The sequence below is a fragment of the Ursus americanus genome, chromosome 17 (assembly GCF_024610735.1).
Source record: "Ursus americanus isolate L20-20 chromosome 17, mUrsAme1.1.p, whole genome shotgun sequence".
Lineage (NCBI taxonomy): Eukaryota > Metazoa > Chordata > Mammalia > Carnivora > Ursidae > Ursus > Ursus americanus.
Window position 1 is genome coordinate 5,565,569 of NC_142143.1, and position 20,805 is coordinate 5,586,373.

Genomic DNA, 20,805 nt, shown 5'->3' on the forward strand with positions numbered 1-20,805 from the left:
ACTCTTCCTTTTTAAAGATATTTTAGCTGAGAATAATAGCATTTTAGGTTGACAATTACACCCTCCTGGCATTTTTAAGATATCATTCCATTGTCTTCGGGCTTCTAGCAGGTGTGTTGATAAATAAACCATCAGTCATACTGTTGCACATTTGAATGCAATGTGTCTTTTTCTTTCTCTCGCAGTTTTTAGAATTTTTCTGTTGGTCTTTGGATTTTAGCAATTTTCTAGATATGTTAAGGTATGCCTTTCTTTGTATGCATTCTTCTGGGGTTTACAGGTCTTCTTGAGTCTGTAGGTTGATGTGTTTAATAAAAATTTTGTGAAAAATTCCCAGCCCTGTCTCTACTCCTTCTACGTAGGCCCCGTTCTCTCTCTTTCTTGGCCTCTAGTTGTGTGTATTAGGTCTTGTATCTCACTCTTTTATGTCCTTTCCGCTATTTTTCTTTCAGTTCTTCAGTTCAGGAATTTTCCATTGACCTGTCTTCCAGTTCGTTAATCCTGTGCTCTGCTTTTTCTAATCTGTGGTTAGTTTTAGTCATATAATTCTTAATTTTAGTATTTTTTCAGTTGTGGGATTTCCATTTGGTTATTTTTAATGTATTCCATATTTGTACCTTTTCTTCTCTTGTCTCAACATATGCCTCTATTTTCTTAAACATATTTATAGTTCTTTAAAAATCTTTTTTTTTCCTGCTAACTCCAGTATCTGGGTCACCTGTAGATCTTTTTCTATTGTCTTGTATTCCCCTTGATTTTGGGTCATGTGGTCCTGTCACTTGACATGGCAGACAGATTTTTATTAAATGTCAGATAACGTGTCAAGAAAATTGAGAGGCTTTAGGTAGTGGCAGCCTTTCCTTTGCTGGTCAGGTAGAGCGGGGACTGATGACTTTAATCCAGTTAGGGAGGGAGTTGATTTGAGGCTAGATTGCAGTTTCCCAAGGCTATGTTTGCTTTTTTTTTTTTTTTTAAACTCCTTTTCCTAATGTAGCCTCTAAAGTTTATAACTCAGAACCTGGGTTATTCTCTGAGTCCTTGCACTTGAGAAATCCTGAACTTGCAACCTTTGTTTTCTTGGGACCACAAGGTGACAAAAAAAAAAAAATTCTATTTGTCTTTCAGAGGCTTTCTGCCTTGATTCTTAGTCTTCTGTCCCACACAGCTTCTGAACTCAGCAAACATCTTTAGGGGAAAACCGGCAGCACTGGGCTTAGTTCTCTGCTTCCCCTTCTCACGAGGAATCTGTTGAAGTCTCTGGTTTGGGTGTCAGGTCCCACGAACTCATCACAAGTTCTGTTTGCTTCTCCACCTGCTGGTAGTGACCATCTGCCTGGGCCACCGGCCCCAGCCTGAGCCTCTGACCCTGCGTGAGTGAGGGTTCTGAGGGCTCCCCCTCCTCTCAGATTGTTGTCCCTTTGAGTCCTGGTTGCCTCAGCAGCTCTCTGTACTTCAAAGAGATGTTTTGCTGTATTTTATCTGGAACTTCTGTTTGTTCTCAGTGGAAGCATAGACCTTCTACAAGGAAAAGTGTTCCAACACACTGAACATCAACCATTCCATTTTTGATGGGCATTCACTTCTCTTTTCCTTTTTAAATCTCTTTAAACTATCTTTCTTTAAGGGTCTCTACATACTGATGTTTTTATTTCTATGGGATGGAATCCCAGGAGTAGGACTGCTTGGTCTAACATAATAATTATAATGTTGTCTGTTTGCTTTTTTTAAAGATTTATTTATTTATTTGAGAGAGAGGGAGGGAGAGATTGTGGGGGGGGAGGGGCAGAGGGAGAGAGACTCTCCAGCAGACTCCCCACTGAGTACAGAGCCGTATGTGGGGATCTATCTCACAACCCTGAGATCGTGACCTGAGCCGAAATCAAGAGTGGGACACACAACTGAGTCACCCAGGCGCCCGTTTGCTCTTTAAGACCACACACTGTAGCATTTCCTATTTCTAATAGCAGTGTAATAGAGTATCTTTTTTTCCAACCCCTGTTAGCAATAGGCATTATAGCTCTTTTAAATTTTTGCTGGTCTGGTAGTTTTAAAGTAATAGCTCAGTTTAACTTTAATTTGTATTTATTTCCCTGACTACTGGTAAATGTGTAACTTTTTTGCTATTAGGACTTGTTCTCCTGGGAGTTGCCTATTTATATCCTTTGCCCTCTTGTCAATGTTTAAGAGATGTTTATAGTAGACGTCATTATTTATCCTGTGCTCATAAGAAGCTTTGAGTTCTCAGTTTACCCCCATCCTCTGGATTCTGACCCCTGGAACTTTCTCCCCTGCAAGGCTCTGTATCTCTCTTGATTAGACCCTAGCCTCTGCCCTCCCATCTTCTACGGCTCTTCTCTGACACTTCCCCCTTTGACCAGTTCCAGCCTGGTTCTTTCCTGAGGGCACTGCTTCCCAGTAGCCCCAACTTCCTCACTGAGATGTGGGCTTGACAGGGGCAGTTATCTGTGTCTTTTTCATTCTCTGCTCTATCCCCAGCATCTAAGACAGAGGCCAGCACATAAGTGCTCAATAAAGATTTTTTGAATGAACCCCATCAATTTTGAAAAGAAGTATAGTGTTTTGGTTTAAAATGTAAACTCTGGAGCCAGGCCACCAGAGCTGGAATCACAGCTCTGTTATTTAATACCTGTGTGACCTTGGGCAAACCCCTCTGGGCCTCAGTTTCCTTATCCCTAACGTGGAAGTCATAGTAGTAGCTACATCAGAGGATTGTTATTAGAATTAAATGAGCGCATATATGTGCATTGGTTTCCTAGGGATTTGTAACAAATTACCACAAACTAGATGGCTTAACACAACAGAAATTTATTCTCTCTCAGAGAGTACTTCTGGAGGCCAGAAGTCCAAAATCAAGGTGGCAGCAGAGTCATGCTTCCTCTGATGTTTGTAGGGGAGGAGGCTTCCTTTCCTTGACTGCTCCAACTTCTGATGGTTGCTGGCAGTCCTTGGCATTCCTTGGCTTTGTAGCTGCCATTACTCCAATGTCTGACATCTTCCTTTGGTGTCTCTGTGTCTTTACTTAGTGCCTCCTCTCTGTGCGTGTGGGTCCAGATTTCCCTCTTACAAGGATTGCATTCATTGGATTGAGGGCCCTCCCTAATCCAGTATGACCTCGTCTTAGCTTGATCACATCTACAAAGACCCTGTTTCCATTAAAGGTCACATTCACCAGAACCAAGGTTAAGCCTTCAACTTATCATTTGGGGGGACATAATTCAACTCAGTACAATATGTAAACTCTTTCAATAGGGCCTGGCCCTTGGGTTCACTCTTGTATTCCTAGTGCCTTCAACAGTACCCGGTATACAGGTGTCCATAAAAATCTGTTGAATTAGTTAATTGATCAGTGCTTTGTCTTCTGCACTACAAATATATATTCAAAATCTGTCATTTGTCTTTTTGTTTTATCTTTTCCATTAAAACATTCAAAGTGTTGTACAGCCAAATGTATTTGTCTTCTTTCCTATCTTCCTTTTTCTCTTTTCTTAAAAATAGATTCTGGGTTTGTGGTCTTGGTTAATAAAGTGTCATGCCTCTAGCCCCCAGGTCCCCCTCCCATATTTTCCTAGACTTTCTTGCAAGAATTTTTACTGTTTTATTTTTTTAATGAAATACTTAATCCATATGGGATTAATTTTCATATATGGTGTAAGATGGGGCTCTTCTACATTTTCCCACCAGATTGTCATTTGCGAAATTCTCATTTTTCTTGGGTCTAAGTCTGGAAATTTCTATTTCACTGATCTATACATCTTTTCTGTATCAATGTAATATTTTGTTGTTGTTTTAGTGAAATTGATCCTCATTTTTCTTCCTTTTCACATTTTTTTGGCTATTCTGAGGCCATGTTTACATTTGTCCGTATAAATTTTATCCATTTGCATTATTAGGGTCACAATTGGACTACATTAACTTATGTATTAAAAATGTATCTGTTCTTGAAATCAAGAAGAGAAAAGATAACGTAACGTGCAGAAGGGGAGAACAGAGAGCCTGTCACTCCCAAGGAGAGTGTGGCCATTCAGTTTCCCCTTCTGCTGCACTTGACTTGGCGCTCAGCTCTGGGCCTCACGGTGTGCGTCCATTTGCCCTTTGGGCAACAGATCCAACCCTAGGACTTGAGAACAGCCTCCTCTGAAGGCAGAATGGCTCATCTGCTCTTATCTTCGGTCTTCACAGTCTATTACTCATCTGCCCACAGAACACTCTAAGATTTTACGCATGTGTGCGAGAATGAGCAGGTTCTGGATATCTGCCTCTAAAATTACTTGTCTGGTTGAGTCAGTCGTTACACCTGGGATTCCCCTTGACATTGAAAAGCTGTCAGATCACACTGAGGCTGTCTCATTTCACAATTTTTGAAGGTTAATTTTGGTTCAGCATTTTGTCCTCCTGAGCCATCAGAACACAATTTTAGTCTTGTTGGGTTCTTTGGGGATAATGTATTTTTTAAAAGTCTAAACCAGATCGTCATTGTCATCATCCTTCCTGCAGCAAAAGAGAAAAGAAAAAACACTGTTGTACAACTCGGTGATCAGTGTCGACAAGCCGCTGCTCTGTCTTGAAAGTCCAGAGTTGGGCGCTAAGGTTGGAGGAAGGATTGGTTTTGAAAATGTGGTGCAGTACCTTGGCCGGGGCATCAGAAAGAGTTAGATCAGGTGGACCAGACAGCTCTAGCCTATGGACTAGAAGTGTTTAGATTTGAGGTGTGGTCGGATTATGATCATGGTGTCTTCCTAGTGGTCACAGCATTGTCACCAAGTTTATGGAACTTCATAGATGCAAAGAGCCGCAAAGGCCCTCAGAGCTCATGTACCTGTCATTATCCTCTCTCCACCCCAGCTCCTCTGTTTTCACCATCTCAGCGGATGCTTCCCTTACCCAGAGACGTCGGGCTTGGTCGTGTGGCTCTCTTTGACATGGCGTGCGGCAGTGTGACCCGAGCAGCAGACTTAGATCTGCTGTGTGCTCTAGCTTGGCCTCGTGCCCCCGTGATCTGCTAGTAGAAGAGCTTTCCCAGGGCAGCTGTTGTCCCTTCAGTTTGATCCCCAGAATGAATGCACCTGGAACAGGCCTACACCCAGCCTGCAGCCTGATGCCAAGCCCAGTCAACCCACAGCCTGAATCAGAAACACCCAGCCAAACCCATCTTACATCCGCCAGACCGCACTTGACCTGCACACCCGTGAGCGTGAGAGTACATGTTTGTTTTCTTGTCAGCCACTGGGCTTTGGGTGGTTTGTCAGGCAGAAGCTGGTTCATGGAGTCCCTGTTCCTGCTGCAGCCCTGTTCAAACATGTGGTACATATGGGCTCGCCCAAACCCAGTCTCCACGGTGTCTTTGCAGGCTGCCCAGCCTGTGTCATTTGAATGGGGAGTGACACGCTTCCCAGCACGTGGCTGTGCAGAAGATACCACCATTGCCCATTATTTCTAGAGCCAGAAGCCTCCACTGTGAATCCAGACCGTCACCAGTGCTGGGTTGTTGTCACTGGCCACCAAGCAGCTCTGGGCAGTAACCCGCACCTAAGTTACTGGAGTGTCTGCACGCTACTCCCATGCGCCCCTGGGCTCCGGGCTGCTCATCTGTCAAAGGTGAAGCGGAAGCTGATGCCGTCAGGCTCCCCCGGTGCTGTCCCACGGTGTCCGGCCAGCAAGGGTCCACACCTCTGCTCTGCCTCTCACAGCTGAGTCTTTCCAGGATACAGGGGGCCTCTTTAGCTTCCTTCCTAAATGTTGATCTCCTCATTCGTAGGATGGTGTCGGTCATATTTTGTTGAGGAGCCCTGCGAGGCTTAACTAAGATAATGTGTGCAAGTTGGTGCAGTGGCCAGCACCTAGTAGATCTTCCATCAGATTCTCTTTGTCGATGATACCTGTGAAGTTTCCATCACCACCTGGAGGCAGGAAGGCGTGTGGACAGCTGTGAGGCCGGCTCTGGCGCTTGTCAGTAGGCGGTCCGTGCCGGGACTCCGCTCGAGACGTTGCAGTGTAAACTCCCCCACCTGAGCCCGGTGTCTAGAGCACCCACCGCCGGCCGTGTTCTCCCGCAAGGGGCTCTTCTCCGAGATGCTCCAAGCAGATCACTGCAAGCGGCTCCTCACCGTGAGAGATGCTGAAGGAAGCTCTTCAGGATGTAGGAGTTTGATACTAGATAGAACTCTGATGACCGAGAAGGAGTAAGGAACATTGGAAATGGTACATATCCAGTTAAATATAGAAAGCTATTTTTTTGTAATTGAAACATGCATATGGAGTGCCTGGCTGGCTCAGTCGGTGAAGCACCTGCCTCCAGCTCAGGTCATGATCTCAGGGTCCTGGGATCGAGTCTCGCATTGGGCTCCCTGCTCGGTGGGGAGTCTGCTTCTCCTTCTCCCTCTGTGCTCGCTCTCTCAAATAAATAAATGGAAAAATCTTTTTAAAATGCATATGAGTGCTTAAACCAAACATTGTCTTGGGCTTATAATCTATGTAGATGTGGAAGAAATGGCAATAGTAGCTTAAAGGACAGGGGCCGGGTAAGGCCTAGATGGTCATGAGTGTTCTTCATTTTATGCGAGGTGGTTCGGTATAAAGTCTATATAGCCTGCGAAGAGGTAGGGTATATATTATAATCCCAGGGCGACCACCAAAAGGATGGTACAAAGAGGCTTAGCGAACGAGTACTCCTCACACGGAGAGACGGGTGGATGGTTCTCTGCCCGGAGGCTCTGCGGTGGCTGGGCTGGGAGAGACCGAGTCACTCACCCAACTTCTTATTGTGGCACCTACTCGGGGATGCCTGTCCTCACCAAGAGAGCTGGCGATGTTCCCCTGGAATGGTGTGGCCTCTTGTGGAAGATCCAGTCTGCAATCTAAGGGCCATCCCAGGGATGGCGGGAGGGACGATTTTGTGAATCACAGTATGCCATGGCTTATGCTGGCTTGTCACTCTTGGAGGAACTTTCTTCGGGAACTGCCTCCTAGAAAAGACCAAATGACTTGACTTGAATGGCTAAATGTTTGGAAATCTGCTTTATAAATGCTGCAGCTTAGGCTTACGTTGTGCGGTAAATTGCCCCCAAGGGTCATGATAAATCCAGTTGATTTGCTGCTGTGTTCCTCTTAGAAATGAGAGTGTGCAAGGGGAAGCTCTAGAGACACGCGTGTTTGTCAAGTGCATGGTGCCTCTTCCAGCGATACACCCTCTAGGTTTGGCATCCTGCGTGATGTTCTGTGCCCGTGGGGGGTCGCACGCCTGCAGCCTCTGGCCGGGCTGCTCAAGGCATGCCTACCCTCGGTGTGCTTCACAAGCCTGCAGGCTGTGAAACATTTGCCTACAGACATTTCCTTAGTATCCGTTACATATGTTTTTGTGAAAGGACTGAGCAGGAGGAATTTGCAATGAATAATTCATGTGTAATTGTTTTCAAAATATAAAGTTATTTTTCAAAGAAAGCAACCAATCTATCCGTTTCAGAGTCCCCCTGCCTCTCGGGTGCTTCTGTGTGGGCCGCAGCTTTCCATCGAAACACTCATGCCATCCCGCGCTGGGCCAGGCTCCTCCGCAGAGCTGGGACAGGGTGTGCGTGCAGATGGCGCAGAGCTGTCAGAATTCCCAGCCAGCCCCTCCTGCTCAGGTCCCCAGGCAGGCCTTTGGGACAGTCTTGGATTCCAGTGCTGCTCTCCACCGAGCTCCTGCAGGCAACACCACCACACCTGCATTCCCTTCCCTTTTCACGCGGCTTCCGATCCTGCACCAGACACATCCTGCGGCTTTGTTTACTTTAACTCACACACACAAGCCAAGCCAAGGCCAGGGCCTGACCAACTGGGCCAGTACAGACACAGCGATCCACTGTCGTGTTCTGTTCATTACTGACACTGATAGAATAAGAACAAGCCAATGGTGCCAGCTCCCTGGGTCCTAGTCCCACACACCAAGAAGGATGCACCCAAACGGAAGGAGCCAATGACTGCCCACAAGTTGTGGATACCCTGCTGCAGCTCAGTGGGTTTACATTCTGCAGTTCTAGTCTGAAGAGGCCAAGGCAGAATGCTCCGTATCTGTAAAGACCTCAGCACGATCCTGACACGTAGCAGGCAATAAGCATGGTGATGGTGATGATGGTGGTGGTGGTGATGATGGTGATGATGATGATGATAGTGATGATGGTGGTGATGATGGTGATGGTGGTGATGGATGATGGTGGTGATGGTGGTGATGGTGGTGATGGTGGTGATGGTGGTGATGATGGTGATGGTGGTGATGATGGTGCTGATGTTCATGATGATGGTGGTGATGATGGTGATGATCGTGATGATGGTGCTTATGTTGATGATGATGGTGCTGATGGTAATGGTGGTGATGGTGGTGATGATGGTGATGGTGGTGATGATGGTGATGATCGTGATGATGGTGCTTATGTTGATGATGATGGTGATGGTGGTGATGATGGTGCTGCTGATGATGGTGGTAGTGGTGATGATGGTGATAATGGCGATGATGATGGTGGTGGCAGTGATGAGTACTGTCTCATCTCATCCCCTATTCTTCCCCCCTTCAGCTTCCTCCACAGAATGCAGTCAGTGTAGCACTGACCCTGCTGTCCTCTGCTCTTCAACTTACTCTAGCTTCTTGTGGCATCAGAGCCCCTGGCCTGTGCTAATGGCTGGTCTTTGTATTCCATGTCCCCTTCCCCTCCTAGAACACAGACAAACCCTTCCTTCAAACCCATCTCCAGACTCTCTGCACTTGCAGACAGATATCTTTCATCTGTCCTGGGTGAGTTCAGCCATCCTGGATGTCTTTGGCCCTTCGATGCAAAACATTTCAAGTGTGATTCAATGTCCTTTTCCGGAAGAAAACTCATGTTTTCTAATTTAAATTGTGGTGCTTTGAGAGCAGCAGGAATGGTATCTCCTGTCCTGCCTATATTCCCCTCAGCATCCCTTCTGGGGGGAATTCACCTGTAGGCAGGTAACACTGGCCAGGTTGTTGGCCTACTGGCCACTGGCAAAGGGGTGCCGGCATCATCTGCTCCTTGAACAACCCAGCTAATCAGTTTCTCCTAGAAAGGCATGATTCTAGATAATTCCACTTCACTATTTGTAATGTGGAGAAGTGCATTTTCTCATTTGTCCCCCCACCCGCCCAATCACTCCCACAAAATGGAAACCATTAGTAAGCAGTAGGTTCCGTGTGGTGGGAGGAAGGGATCACAGATGACTTTCAGTGAGCACACTCACATAAGGAGAGGAGAGAAGGGTCCGTGGATGCCCTCTCCCCCACAAAAAAACACAGTAGCTTACAGCTTAAACTGGATCGTAATGAAACGTCAATCAAAATTTTAGTTTTCCTTCCTCAAACCACCTTGCTTTATTTTGTTCGTGTTTCCTAGGATATACGTGAATATAAATCTTACTTAGGAGACTTGAAACTCACGGCAGTCACAGCAGATGTGAATTTGGATTATCTTGGAAGGTTTGCAGCGCTGACTGCAGCCGCCAGGGCTGGGCCCACTGAGCCCAAGCCCGGGAGCCCACTTACTCCTTTGTCCACTCACTCGCTCAAAAACAAACCTTGCACTGGGCCAGGGAGCCAGGCTCCCCCCCCCCCCAGGCCCCGCCCGCAGGGAGCCTGTGGGTGGAGACAGACGAGTAACAATCAGGCTGGATGGAGCACAGGGGCCACAGTGGTGAGGGGCTGCGGGGCTGGAGGGGCTCAGTCAGCAGGGAGCCTGCGACAGCCTAACCGCCTCTCCCTCCGCTTTCTTCCTTGCCAGGTACTGGAGGCTAGCGGAATGCCCATGGATGACGACCAGTACACTCTGCTGACTGCAAAACTAGGATATAAGAAAGAAGGGATGAGTTATCTTGATTTTGCAGCAGGATTTGAAGGTAGATCATCGCCAGCACCAGCCCTGCTGGGACGCGGCTGGTGGCGCCGCCAGGCTGTCCCAGCAGAGCCTCGACGCCGCTGGGTTGAAGTAGTGTGAGCTGGGACGCGGAAACAGTGTGCTCTAAGACTGGAAACAGACATTTTTGTTTGCTTTTTGTCTGACTGTGTTTCGGCCTTTTCTTTTCACTAAACCAAACTGAGTGCAGGAGTTTGCCTGACAGAGCCTTCTCCAGACTCAGAGCACAAATGGTTTCTAAAATTTGCTCCAAAGCCCGTGCTCCTTCCATCGCGCTTCCTGTCCTTTGAGATTTTTCTCCTGAGAATAGATCCTGCTTGTCTGTGCTTAGTGGTACCCATGCACCACCATGGCAAGTGTCCCTCCTCCTGTTCTGTAGAGAAGGACACAGAGATTCTAAGAGATTCAGTGACACGCCCAGGAGCACTCAGCCACTGGCTGTCCTCTTCCCCTGCCCCAAAGCGGTTGCTAGGAACTTTGTGGCGTACAGCACAGTCAAGCCTGGAAGCTGGGGCCCCTGTTTGCCCCCTGCTCTTGTTCTGCTCCCCCAGCAGAGAGATGACGAGCAGCTGACACCCCATCTCTCTGCCGTGTCTTCCTCCCCCTGGTTTCCACTCTTGCTGAAGTTTAGACGGACAAATAAGCCCTCTAGAAAAGCTACGGAAAACACACATATACGTTGATGGGATTCTATCCTATTTTGCCGCAAACGCACTGCGGGCTGGACAGAGCAGGACACGGAAGGCCTGTTTGCGTGTTGCCAGCCTCCCCGCATTCGGTCTGGGAGATGACTTCTCAGTGGGATGGGTCTCCCCTGGAGACACTGGCAGCTGGGACTCCTCAGCGGGAAAATGTGAAGGTCCCTTCTGACCATGGCAGACTAGCATTTGACAGTCCCATCCTGGGGGAGGAGAGGTCCCACGTGCATGAAAAACAGGCAGTTCGAGAAGCCATAGAATTTTGGAATGTTGACACTTTGGGTTTATGTTTTGACATTTTTGGAGGAAAACAAAAAGAAGGAAAAAGAACTCACATATATTATGGTGCTTCCAGTGTGCCAGGTGAGTTCATTTTTCACGTGAGGAAATTGGGGCCCAGGGTGAGTCAGTCACTTGCCCCAGGTCCCAGAGCAGCGGGTGCATTGCAGACTGGAAATTTGACTCAGTAGCCATCAACTGCTTTTGGCTTTCTCCCTGCCCTGTTCTTTCCTCCCCACTCCTCCTCCTCCTCTGCCCCTCAGCTCCCCAGCCCTGCCTATCTCCCTGCATAGCCAGATGCTGACAGGGGTGGGGGTGAAGACCTAGGCCCCAGGCTGGCCCCAGGCCAGAGGTCTGGGGTACGCACTTAAGTAGCAGGGGAAAGTGTTATCTGCCAGGTGTAGTGAACCCGAGGGGGGCCACGCCAAGCCCAGGTTAAGGTGAGGCAGAAGCCAGATTCAAGACTGGACCATAGGATGCCCACGAGCTCCAGACGCTCTGCCCACTGTCCATCCTGCAGACCTCAGCAGTGGGGAGAAGGTGGTGACGACATGTGCAGAGAACCACATCTAAAACCAAGTCCCAGGTTTGTAACCTGGCTTTACGCAAGGCCACGCTCACATTGTCCCAACCTGATGGAAATGGGTTGTTTTTTAAGTAGAGATTATAGTTTCTTCCTCTGTTTTGGGAGAGAGAGAGGGTATAACTCAGTAATTAGCCTGCTGGGCTCTGGAATCTGGTGGGCCAGAGTTCGGTGTTGCTGTCCATGAACTCTGTGACCTTGGGGAAGTTGGGGGAACCCTCCCTGAGCCTCCATCTCTTCATATGTAAAATGGGCAAAATAATAGATTTCCTTGCATGTAAATGAGGCACAAGAAGAGAATCCACCTCTTAAGGTTGTGGAAAGACCAGCAAATACTTGAGGGCCCCTCGTACAGTGTCCAGCAGATAATCGGTCAGGAAACAGCTGGGGATTAACAAATTCTGATTGACTTACACATTGCTATGTTCCGGGCACAAGTCTAGGAACCAAAAGCAGGCAGGGAGATTCTCATTCACTGCCTCCAGGAATGGAGAGATGAGCAAGATGTGGTCCTGCCCTGTTGGAAGAATGGGCATGGTGGCCGCTGTGTGCCAGCCTAGAGCGTGGCCCCGCCATCCGAGAGCGAGTCCTTCTTGCAGTGATGGGAGAATGTCCAAGAAACTGAAGGGAAAGAAACCAGACAATAGCCAAGTTAATGCTATTTCACAGAGCCTTATCCCCGTCGAATATTCTGGCAGGATTCGGGACAGGAAGAGATCCAGCATTGCAACAGAAATAAAGAGGTAGGCACGCCACTAATGGAAGTCTTCTGGTTTATGTCATTGTTTCAGATGCTAAAATGAATGGGCCAGAGGTGACCCCATTGCAGACTCCAGTTCTTTCAAAGAATAATTTAGACAGCTACTTTATAACCGCTGAAGAATGCCTGAAGCAGTTCCCCCCGAGACTGAAGGAAGCCTTCCGGGTAAATGATGACCTATCTACTGCTTGGCTTATGTGGACACCCCCTCCCCCCGTGCTGTCCCGCGCTCCCCGCCCTCCAGCCATGTGGGCTGTGACTCCGGGAGCCCGTCATGTTCTGCCCATCATGAGACACAGCGCTTCTCTCCACAGACTTGGGCTTACCCTTTCTCTCCTTCTTGGGAAGGGGGACTCAGGCTTAACTCTGCAATCCCCTCCCCTCCCCTCCCTGAGGTGCTTCCCTGCTGCTGCTCTGCTGGCTCTGCCTTCTGCCTCTCAAAGGCCTCGGAGAAATAAGGAGGGGGTGGGGTGGGGAGGGTCAGGACAACCTGAGTTACAGGGAATTTAGGATCCATTCATCCATCCTCTTCACATCGCCTGTTCACTCACCAGACGAGGATTACACACTTAGGATAGGCTGGAATCTCTGCTAAGAGCTGGGGACGAAAGGTAGGAACTCCATCCAATCCAAGACGCAGTTGGTAAACAGAGAGTTCAGGCACATGGGGTTGTAGAGGGAATGGTAGCCTGCCATGGGGGCACAGGGAAAAGACCCCACTAAGGAGGACTTCCTGGAGGAGGTGGCCCCTGAACCGAATCCTAAACGCCCAGCATGTGCTGGCCAGAAAAAGAAAAGAACAAACACTAGAAGAGGGAGCTTGCTCAAGGCAGGTGGCAGACAGATCATGGGCTTCGGGGGAAAGCTCACCGATTGCTAGGATGGGTTGCATGTGGAAACTGGAATGGATAAGATGGGAGAAGTAGACAGTAGCCACTTAAACACAGAGGCGGGCACGGAGCAACCTAAACTGCTTCTGTGGTGAGCAGTAAAAGAGAGCAATGAAAAGAGGAGATCAATGTAATAAGCCGACTGTATTAGCTGCAGGGTGCAGGCCCCAGGGTGTGCAGGAGCACGGAGGCGAGGAGGGGGTGAGTCCAGAAGAGGAGGGTGGGGAGCACACTGGGGGTGGAGCTAGCCCCCGCATGGTTCTGTGCTTCTAAAGCCTCTTCCCCGCACTGACTGCCAATTGGAGATGCATTTTGGTTACCAAGCTCCCATTTAAAAATAAATGTATTTATGATGACTGTCTAGTTTGGATTTGCAGGATGGTTCTGACTTTGAACATTGTGTCCAGCCATCAGACCCTGCATCCTAATTCTTGGTTTGAAAAGCTGCGGTCCCCATAACCGTAGGCAGAGAAGAGCTGGTCTTCAGTATTCAGTCTGGGCGAATGCCCAGCCCCAGGGAGCACGGAGCAGGTCAGGGTCGGGTAGAGGGTTGAGAGGCTAGTTTTCTGAAGAAGGAAGGCCTGGCTGGAGGGCGAGAGGGCAGAAGGGGAAGCAGAGAGGTCCCGGGAGCAAGTGTCCCCTCTGTGCCCATCAGCAGAGGGCCAGAGTGGCCCAGAGGGGTCCCAGGAGGGGTCCCACGCCTCACCCGGGGCGCTAACTCACCCATTCTGTTGCAAGCCAGCCTCCTTTTTCTGCCCTCTCCCTCCAGCTGTCTCCTCTGCACACCTTTCCCAGTGGGGGGACTTAGTGGGGAGAGCCAAGCTCTGTGCTGGCACCACTGTTTTCCTATCTTTGGTCCCCGTGCAGCTTGGTGACAGCACACACATGTCCCATATTTGCCAGTGATCTTTAGTTTAAATAATTACATAATGAACTGATTCAATGAACATTCGCAGACACCCACTCTATCCTGCCAAGAGTGTATAATCTAGTGGTTGAGACAAAGAAGTGAACCTCTAATTGCTGGAGTTTGCATGGTCTGTGCTAGGATGCGGGTGACGTCTGGGGTCACTGCACATTTGCTTGTTCTCACAGGTGGGAGCGAACGAGACAAATTGTGTGCCTTGACTTTGAATGGGAAAGGATAGTCACTCCATCTACTTTATTGAGTTCCTATTCATGAGAAATTCTTGAACATCTACTGAAAAACCCAACTTATATTAGTTTAAAGTACTATTACAGCTGCTGCTGTTGTTTGCCCAGTAATTTTGTGGCCGAATGAGGCCATCTCAGCACTCGGCTGGGGTCATAGGCGAGTTAGTCACGCACCCACAGCACCATGAAGAGTTGAGGAAATAATTCATTGTGACCAAATAAGGGGCATCTTTTCTCCCTGACGGTGGTGATGAAAGCAGGTCCAGAGAGCCCCTGGGTGACCGGGCACACGACCTGACCACAGGTTCTCTGTGGCCCCTGTGGGCTCCCTCAGTCCAGGGACAACGTCTCTGCAGGGTCAGGCATGCATCCATGGATTCAGGTACATAATTTTAAAACAATCAGGATCTACCCCCATACACACAGGCACACAAATGGGATCATTCTATACATACATTTCTCAATTTCATTTTTCACTTTATGGTCTGTCCTCGACATCGGACCTTGCAGGCTGGCCTCAGCATGTAGCCCTGATCAGAGCATCCCCTTTGCTTGTCCCCTTAAGACCGGCCCCGGTCCTGCCCGACTGGCCTGTGGGCCCCAGCTCCGCACTGGCTGGGGCCGCCTCTCCAGCTGCACCTTGACCCCTCTCCTCCTCACTTCACACTCCAGCCAGTGTTCTTCCTCACCTTCTCGTCTTTGCACATTCGGTTCCTTTGCCTGGACTGCCAGTCCAACCCCTTTGTGCAATTAACTGCTACCCAAGCTCTGATCTTTCTTAAGTGCTCAGTCCTTGGTTTTCGCCTTCAGATCTGTGGGGAGATCGGCTGCCATCTGTTCCCCTCCCAACACAAGTGCATTTGGACTTGTAATCCTATGAGACGTTAGGGCTGAGTTGTTCCTGAATCATCCACAGTAACTCAAACGGTCACCACAGTGCCTGCCACGTAATAGGTGATCTATATGTATTTGTCGAATAAGAGACCTCACATTCCATGCCAGGCAGTGAACTGGAGGATTACCTACGTGGCCTCATTTGTTTAAATCCTTACACTACCCCATCAAATAGGCACAAGCATCCCCATTTTACAGATGGAGAAGCCAGGTCTCTGATATGGGGAGACGCGTACCCAAAGCCACATGTCTAGTAGAGGTCTCATCTGTGTGACTCCAATAAAATTAGGAGTCTTCGTTCTGGGAAGCCAAGACCGAGATGTGGGGAATGATGAAGGTTTTTATATCGGTGAAGATTATCAGCGTGGGTTCCATGGCTTCTGGACTGTCCCTGTCATCCAGCAGTCCAGGCTGGCAGTGAGCACGGCTCTCACGCCTGACTTCTGGCACCTGCCACCCTGACTTGCTGTCATTGGCTTACAGGCCTTTCTGCCCCACTAGACTGTGAGAACTTGGATGTCAAGGACCGTGTTGCAGTTACAGTGTCTCCACCAGCAGAGTGCTCGGCATGTAATAGGTGCTCAGGAAACCCTTGGCCTCTCCAGACCCACCAGCTTCCTTCCGCAGTGTTTCTGCAGCGGCACTCTCAGCTGCAGATTCAAGGAACAGACTGGAGCCCCGTCACATTTACCTTCCAGAAAGGGAGCAGGCAGCGAATGCACAAATCCCCAGTTTGTCAGGCAGTGATATGTTCTATGTAGAAAAATAAGGCAGGGTGAGTGGCAGGGACTGATCAGGGTGCCATTATCCAGAGGGGGTCAGGACACGCTCCCTGAGAAGTGACGTTGGAGTAGACATGCAAAAGGGTGCAGGTACTGTGGGAAATTCCCTGAGATGCCCAAGGCAGGTTGGCACATTCCCAGGACAGTGAGGGGACAGAGGCGAGGAGTGAGGGCAGAGGGGCCGCCGGGCTTGGGGGCCGTGGCACAGGACTCAGGACTGGGCTCTGCGGGCAGCGGAGAGCCAGTGGGGTGAGCAGAAGAGCAGCAGGCATCGACCCGAGCTGTTTTGGGATCAGCCCGGCTACTGTGCCAGCAGGCGGTGGCAACAGTGGGGCACTGCAAGCCCCTCGTGGGCTTCCTGTGGAACGGAGAGAAGCTGGCGCATGAGAGGAAGGGAAGGGCCGGCCGTGATGCCAAGGTTTGTGGTCTGAGCGGCTGAAAGGCAGCGCTGTCAGCTCTGGAGGTGGGAAAGCCGGGGAGGAGCAAGTTGAGGGCAGGGCTCGGGGGTCAGGGGCTTGACTTGGGGTTTGTTTGGCTTGACATCCAAGCGGAGATGCCCCAAAGCCCCAGCAGATGTGAGCTTGGAGGGTCTGGGAGGGCCTGGCGCTGACGGTGTCACGGGGATCAGCAGCAAAGAGGTGGCCTCCACCCCAAGCGAGTCCCCGGCGGTGGTGCTGCTGGAGGGGAGGCCACCAGCTGGTGACACAGGTGCCTGCCTGCAGGATGGCATACCCCTGAGAGGCAGGGGCAGCATTGGACGTTGGCGCCCATACCATTTAGCACAGTGATGGCACATAGGAGGTGCTGAGTGAATGCAGGCGTGAAGATAGATCTTTCCACAAAATCCCAGAACGTCTGGACTAGATACCTGAGTCATAGCAGGGCTCGCTTTGTTCTAAACAAAGCAGAGCCCAGGACATGCAGGTATGAGCGCAGCACCTCCAGTGTCACCAGATGAACCCACGGGTGGGGGCTGCGTCAGGTACTGAAGGAGACGAGGGGTGCTGGGGCCACATGGTCGACTTTTCAAGACCGAGATGCAGGAAGTGCATACGGGGGAAGCATGGGCATTGGCCGAGACAGAGCCTGTTCAAAGCCCAGGTGCCAGGCACTTGCTGTGCGACGTCAGGCTACAGTTATAGTAACAGACAACATGCTAGGGCACTTAGAAAACGTGCCAGGTGATTGGCATACGTTAGCATGTTCAACCCTCACCACCGCCCAGGAAGTAGGGACTTTCATGATCCCCATTTTACAGATGAGAAAATGGAAGCGTGGCCAGGTTAAAGATCTTGCCTAGATGCAGTGGCAGAGCTGGGGTCCGCCTCCAGGTGGTGCAGCCCGCCGCTAAGTCACAATTTCCCACCCAGCCTCCGTCTCCTCAGCTGCAGGATGGGGGTGGCCGTGCCCTCTGTGGCACCACCGACAGCAGGTGCACCCGTGCAACGTCCCGAGGGTGCAGCGGGCACGCGGATCTCAGACAGGCTGGCTCCTCGGCACGGTCCTCGAAAACCGGGCCCTGGCCTCTGGATGGCCCCTCAGAGTGACATCCAGTCCTGCGTTTGTTTTCCTGTAGACAGAACTCGCCAAACATCATGAAACTTCTGTAGAAACATTGAGATCTAGACGTTTCTCTGCCCCGGAACGTTCCAGCATCCTCTTGCTTCTGGTGCTGGAAGGAGCGGTACCATAAACACAGAGAGGGGAAGGGAAAGATGAGCCTTTCCTGTCCCTTTTCCTGGACTCTTTGCGTTAAAAGAGGGCACCGGAGAACATGGTTTATCATTTCCTGGGAAAACATATCCTGGCAAGGATATTCCTGGTGGAAGGAGGTCTCCCAAAAGCAGGAATGGGGACGCCGCCCCTTCCTCGTTTCGGAGATGAGTCCGTCTGTGCGGGGTTGTAAGTGTGTTGTCGTCGGGGTTCAGAAGAAAGTGCTTTGACGTGTGCGTTTTGTTTTTAGGACCCCTACTCTGCCTTCTTTAAAATAGACACTGACAGGGACGGCATAATCAACATGCATGATCTTCACAGATTGCTACTGCACTTACTGTTCAACCTTAAAGACGAAGAGTTTGAGCGCTTCCTGGGCCTTCTTGGCTTGAGACTCAGCGTCACCCTAAATTTTCGGGAATTTCGAAATCTGTGTGAGAAGAGACCATTCAGAACAGATGACGCGCCTCAGAGACTCCTTAGGTAAGAGGGCAGCGCGGCTCAGCGCCTTTGCCCGCGGCCAGCCCAACGCCCCTGCTGTGCCCACGGGGTGGAGGGAGCAATTATTTTGTCTTTTGGGTGGTTCCAGAAAAATCACAGAAGGAATATGCATTCAATGTAAAAAAGCTAGAAAGTACAGGTGCGGATCAGAAGGTGCAACCTCATCTAGACCCATGAGCATCGTGTCGGCACCTCTCCGTGAACCGGGCCAGTCTTCTTTGGAGGCACACAATGTAGACCCGTTCTTATATTTTTTCTTTTATAAAGCGGGGGTCAGATGTATATGCGTGTTGCTCAGCCTTCTGAGACCTCTTGGCACCCTGCCCTTTGTCTGAGCTGTGCAGGGCCACGTGAGGGGAGAGGGGAGCCCCCACATCAACGCTTGTCCAGGAACTCTCATCCAGGGACTAACAGGTCAGCCCACGCAATCCACGCACTTACCAAACCCCTTATGGTCATTGATGGAAACAGTATCATTTCAGGCTTTTTTTATGAATGTAAATATATACGTACACAGTTGACCCTTGAACAACGCAGGATGCTTCAATTCTGCAGGTTAACTTATGTGTAGATTTTTTTTTTACAAATAGAGTACAGTACTATAAACATGTTTTCTCTTCCTTATGATTTTCTTTTTTTAAAAGATTTCATTTATTTCTTAGAGAGAGAGCACACAAGGAAGGTAGAGGCAGAGGGAGAAGCAGACTCCCCGCTGAGCACAGAGCCTGATGGGGGGCTCCTACCGGGACCCTGGGATCATGCCCTGAGCTGAAGGCAGACGCTTAACCAACTGAGCCACCCAGGCACCCCATCTTCCTTATTATTTTCTTAACATTTTCTCTTCCCTGGCTTCATTGTAAGAATACAGTATATTATACACGTAACATACAATATATGGGCTAATTGATTGTGTTCTCAGTAAGGCTTGCAGTCAACAGTAAGCTATTAGTAGTTAATTGCGGGGGAGGGAGTCAAAACTTCTATGGGGATTTTCAACTGTGTGGGAGTTGGTGCTCTTAACCCCTTCACTGTTCAAGGATTGACTGTATATCTTTTTATAAATCTGGTGTCAGCCGTGCAGCTCTCTGGGGAGATACAAGGACCCCTCCAGCCCTTTCCCAGGCAGTGCTGCACCCCTGATCCCTGTCCACCCCATGCCAGCCTCCCTCCCAGAAAGGAGGGGAGTCTGTGTGTCCAGCCCAGCTGGAACTCCATTTGTCTTCTCCATTTCTCTGATTGAGAGCATACGCCCCTTAAGCAGTAACAGCAGTGCCATTACTATCTACCCCATTGAGATCTGTTGAACGCCAGCAGGCTTGAATGAAGAAGCCATTCAGCCACTCCTTGAGCAATACTACTATTTTTGGAAACATTACCATCCACTATGATAATACGAAGGTGTGTTTTCTGCACGGTAGTAACATTCACTAGGCTGTTCTGCCCTTGAGGTACCGGTGGCCCACTCCTTCCACCAGGCAAGGGAGCTGCCTACAGCGGGGAGCCCCCAGGAGCCCCCATCGCTGGGCCAGATTGCATGATACTTGGCTAGGCTGCAGAGGCCCTCTGATCTTACTCTTTAATTTTTCTCTCTGAATTCGTTGGTTTTATTTTGCCTGTACTTTAAGAAAAACGAGCCAGAAAGAAAACTGTAGTCTCTTTCTAAGTGAAACGATCATATAGCATGTGGATTGGACACCTGCTTCCAATTTCTCAAGTTCTGAGGAGTTTTAATATGAGACTTGATTGCTTAACATTAAAACAATACACAAATATCCTTCAGAAAGAATTTTCTGGCGAATGTACGCAGAACGAACCTAGAAAATTTCAACCACAAAGCGCCGTCTTCCCATTCAGATGACTCAGCCTTATTTGTACGTACGCCTTCATTCAACAAATATTTACCGAGGGTCTGCTATGTGCTAGATGTTGCCCCCGGACAAGGTGATGCAAAGATGAATAAGGCTCCTTTTGAAAGAGATCACGGTTGAATATGGTACAAGTACAAAAATAAAGAGCTACGGGGCGCCTGGGTGGCACAGCGGTTCAGCGTCTGCCTTCGGCTCAGGGTGTGATCCTGGCGTTCTGGGATCGAGCCCCACATCAGGCTCCTCCGCTATGAGCCTGCTTCTTCCTCTCCCCCTCCTCCTGCTTGTGTTCCCTCTCTTGCTGGCTGTCTCTGTCGAATAAATAAATAAAATCTTTTAAAAAAATAAATAAAGAGCTACACTGACATATAAGGATGTCTAAAGCACCACAGAGTTGGGAACAGCTAAGCCTGCTTGAGGCACATGGGAGAAGTGGGACATCTGAGTGGGACCTTGAGGTGAGAGTAGGAGTTTGTCAGGTGCAGGCTACCAGATGGTGATTCAAGGCCAGAGAGTGGCATTTACAAAATCTCAGAGGTGGGAATGTCGAGCACATTCGGGAAATGGGGAGAGGATACGGGTGCAGGTGCAGAAGTGGCATGCACGGTGGGTCATGGGGGGAGGGGAGTCCTGGAGAATCAGGAGGGCCAGCTGAGAAGGGGCCAGAGAACAGGGCCAAGGAGTTCATCCTTCATCAGCAGACAGGAGAGGGTTTTATGCTGTGGAGGGCAGGGGTCACATCGCACTGCAAAAAGATCCTTCAGCAGC

At 49.5% G+C, this 20,805-nt stretch overlaps 1 protein-coding gene across 1 annotated transcript in view; it reads left to right on the plus strand.

The window, feature by feature from the left end:
- Window positions 1-20,805, plus strand: part of EFCAB6 (EF-hand calcium binding domain 6) — a 234,412-nt gene that overhangs the window by 137,559 nt on the left and 76,048 nt on the right. The window contains exons 19-21 of the mRNA XM_045779957.2: window positions 9,786-9,900; window positions 12,269-12,402; window positions 17,922-18,154. Coding sequence (XP_045635913.1) covers window positions 9,786-9,900; window positions 12,269-12,402; window positions 17,922-18,154 — 482 coding nt within the window. The remainder of the gene's footprint in view (window positions 1-9,785; window positions 9,901-12,268; window positions 12,403-17,921; window positions 18,155-20,805) is intronic.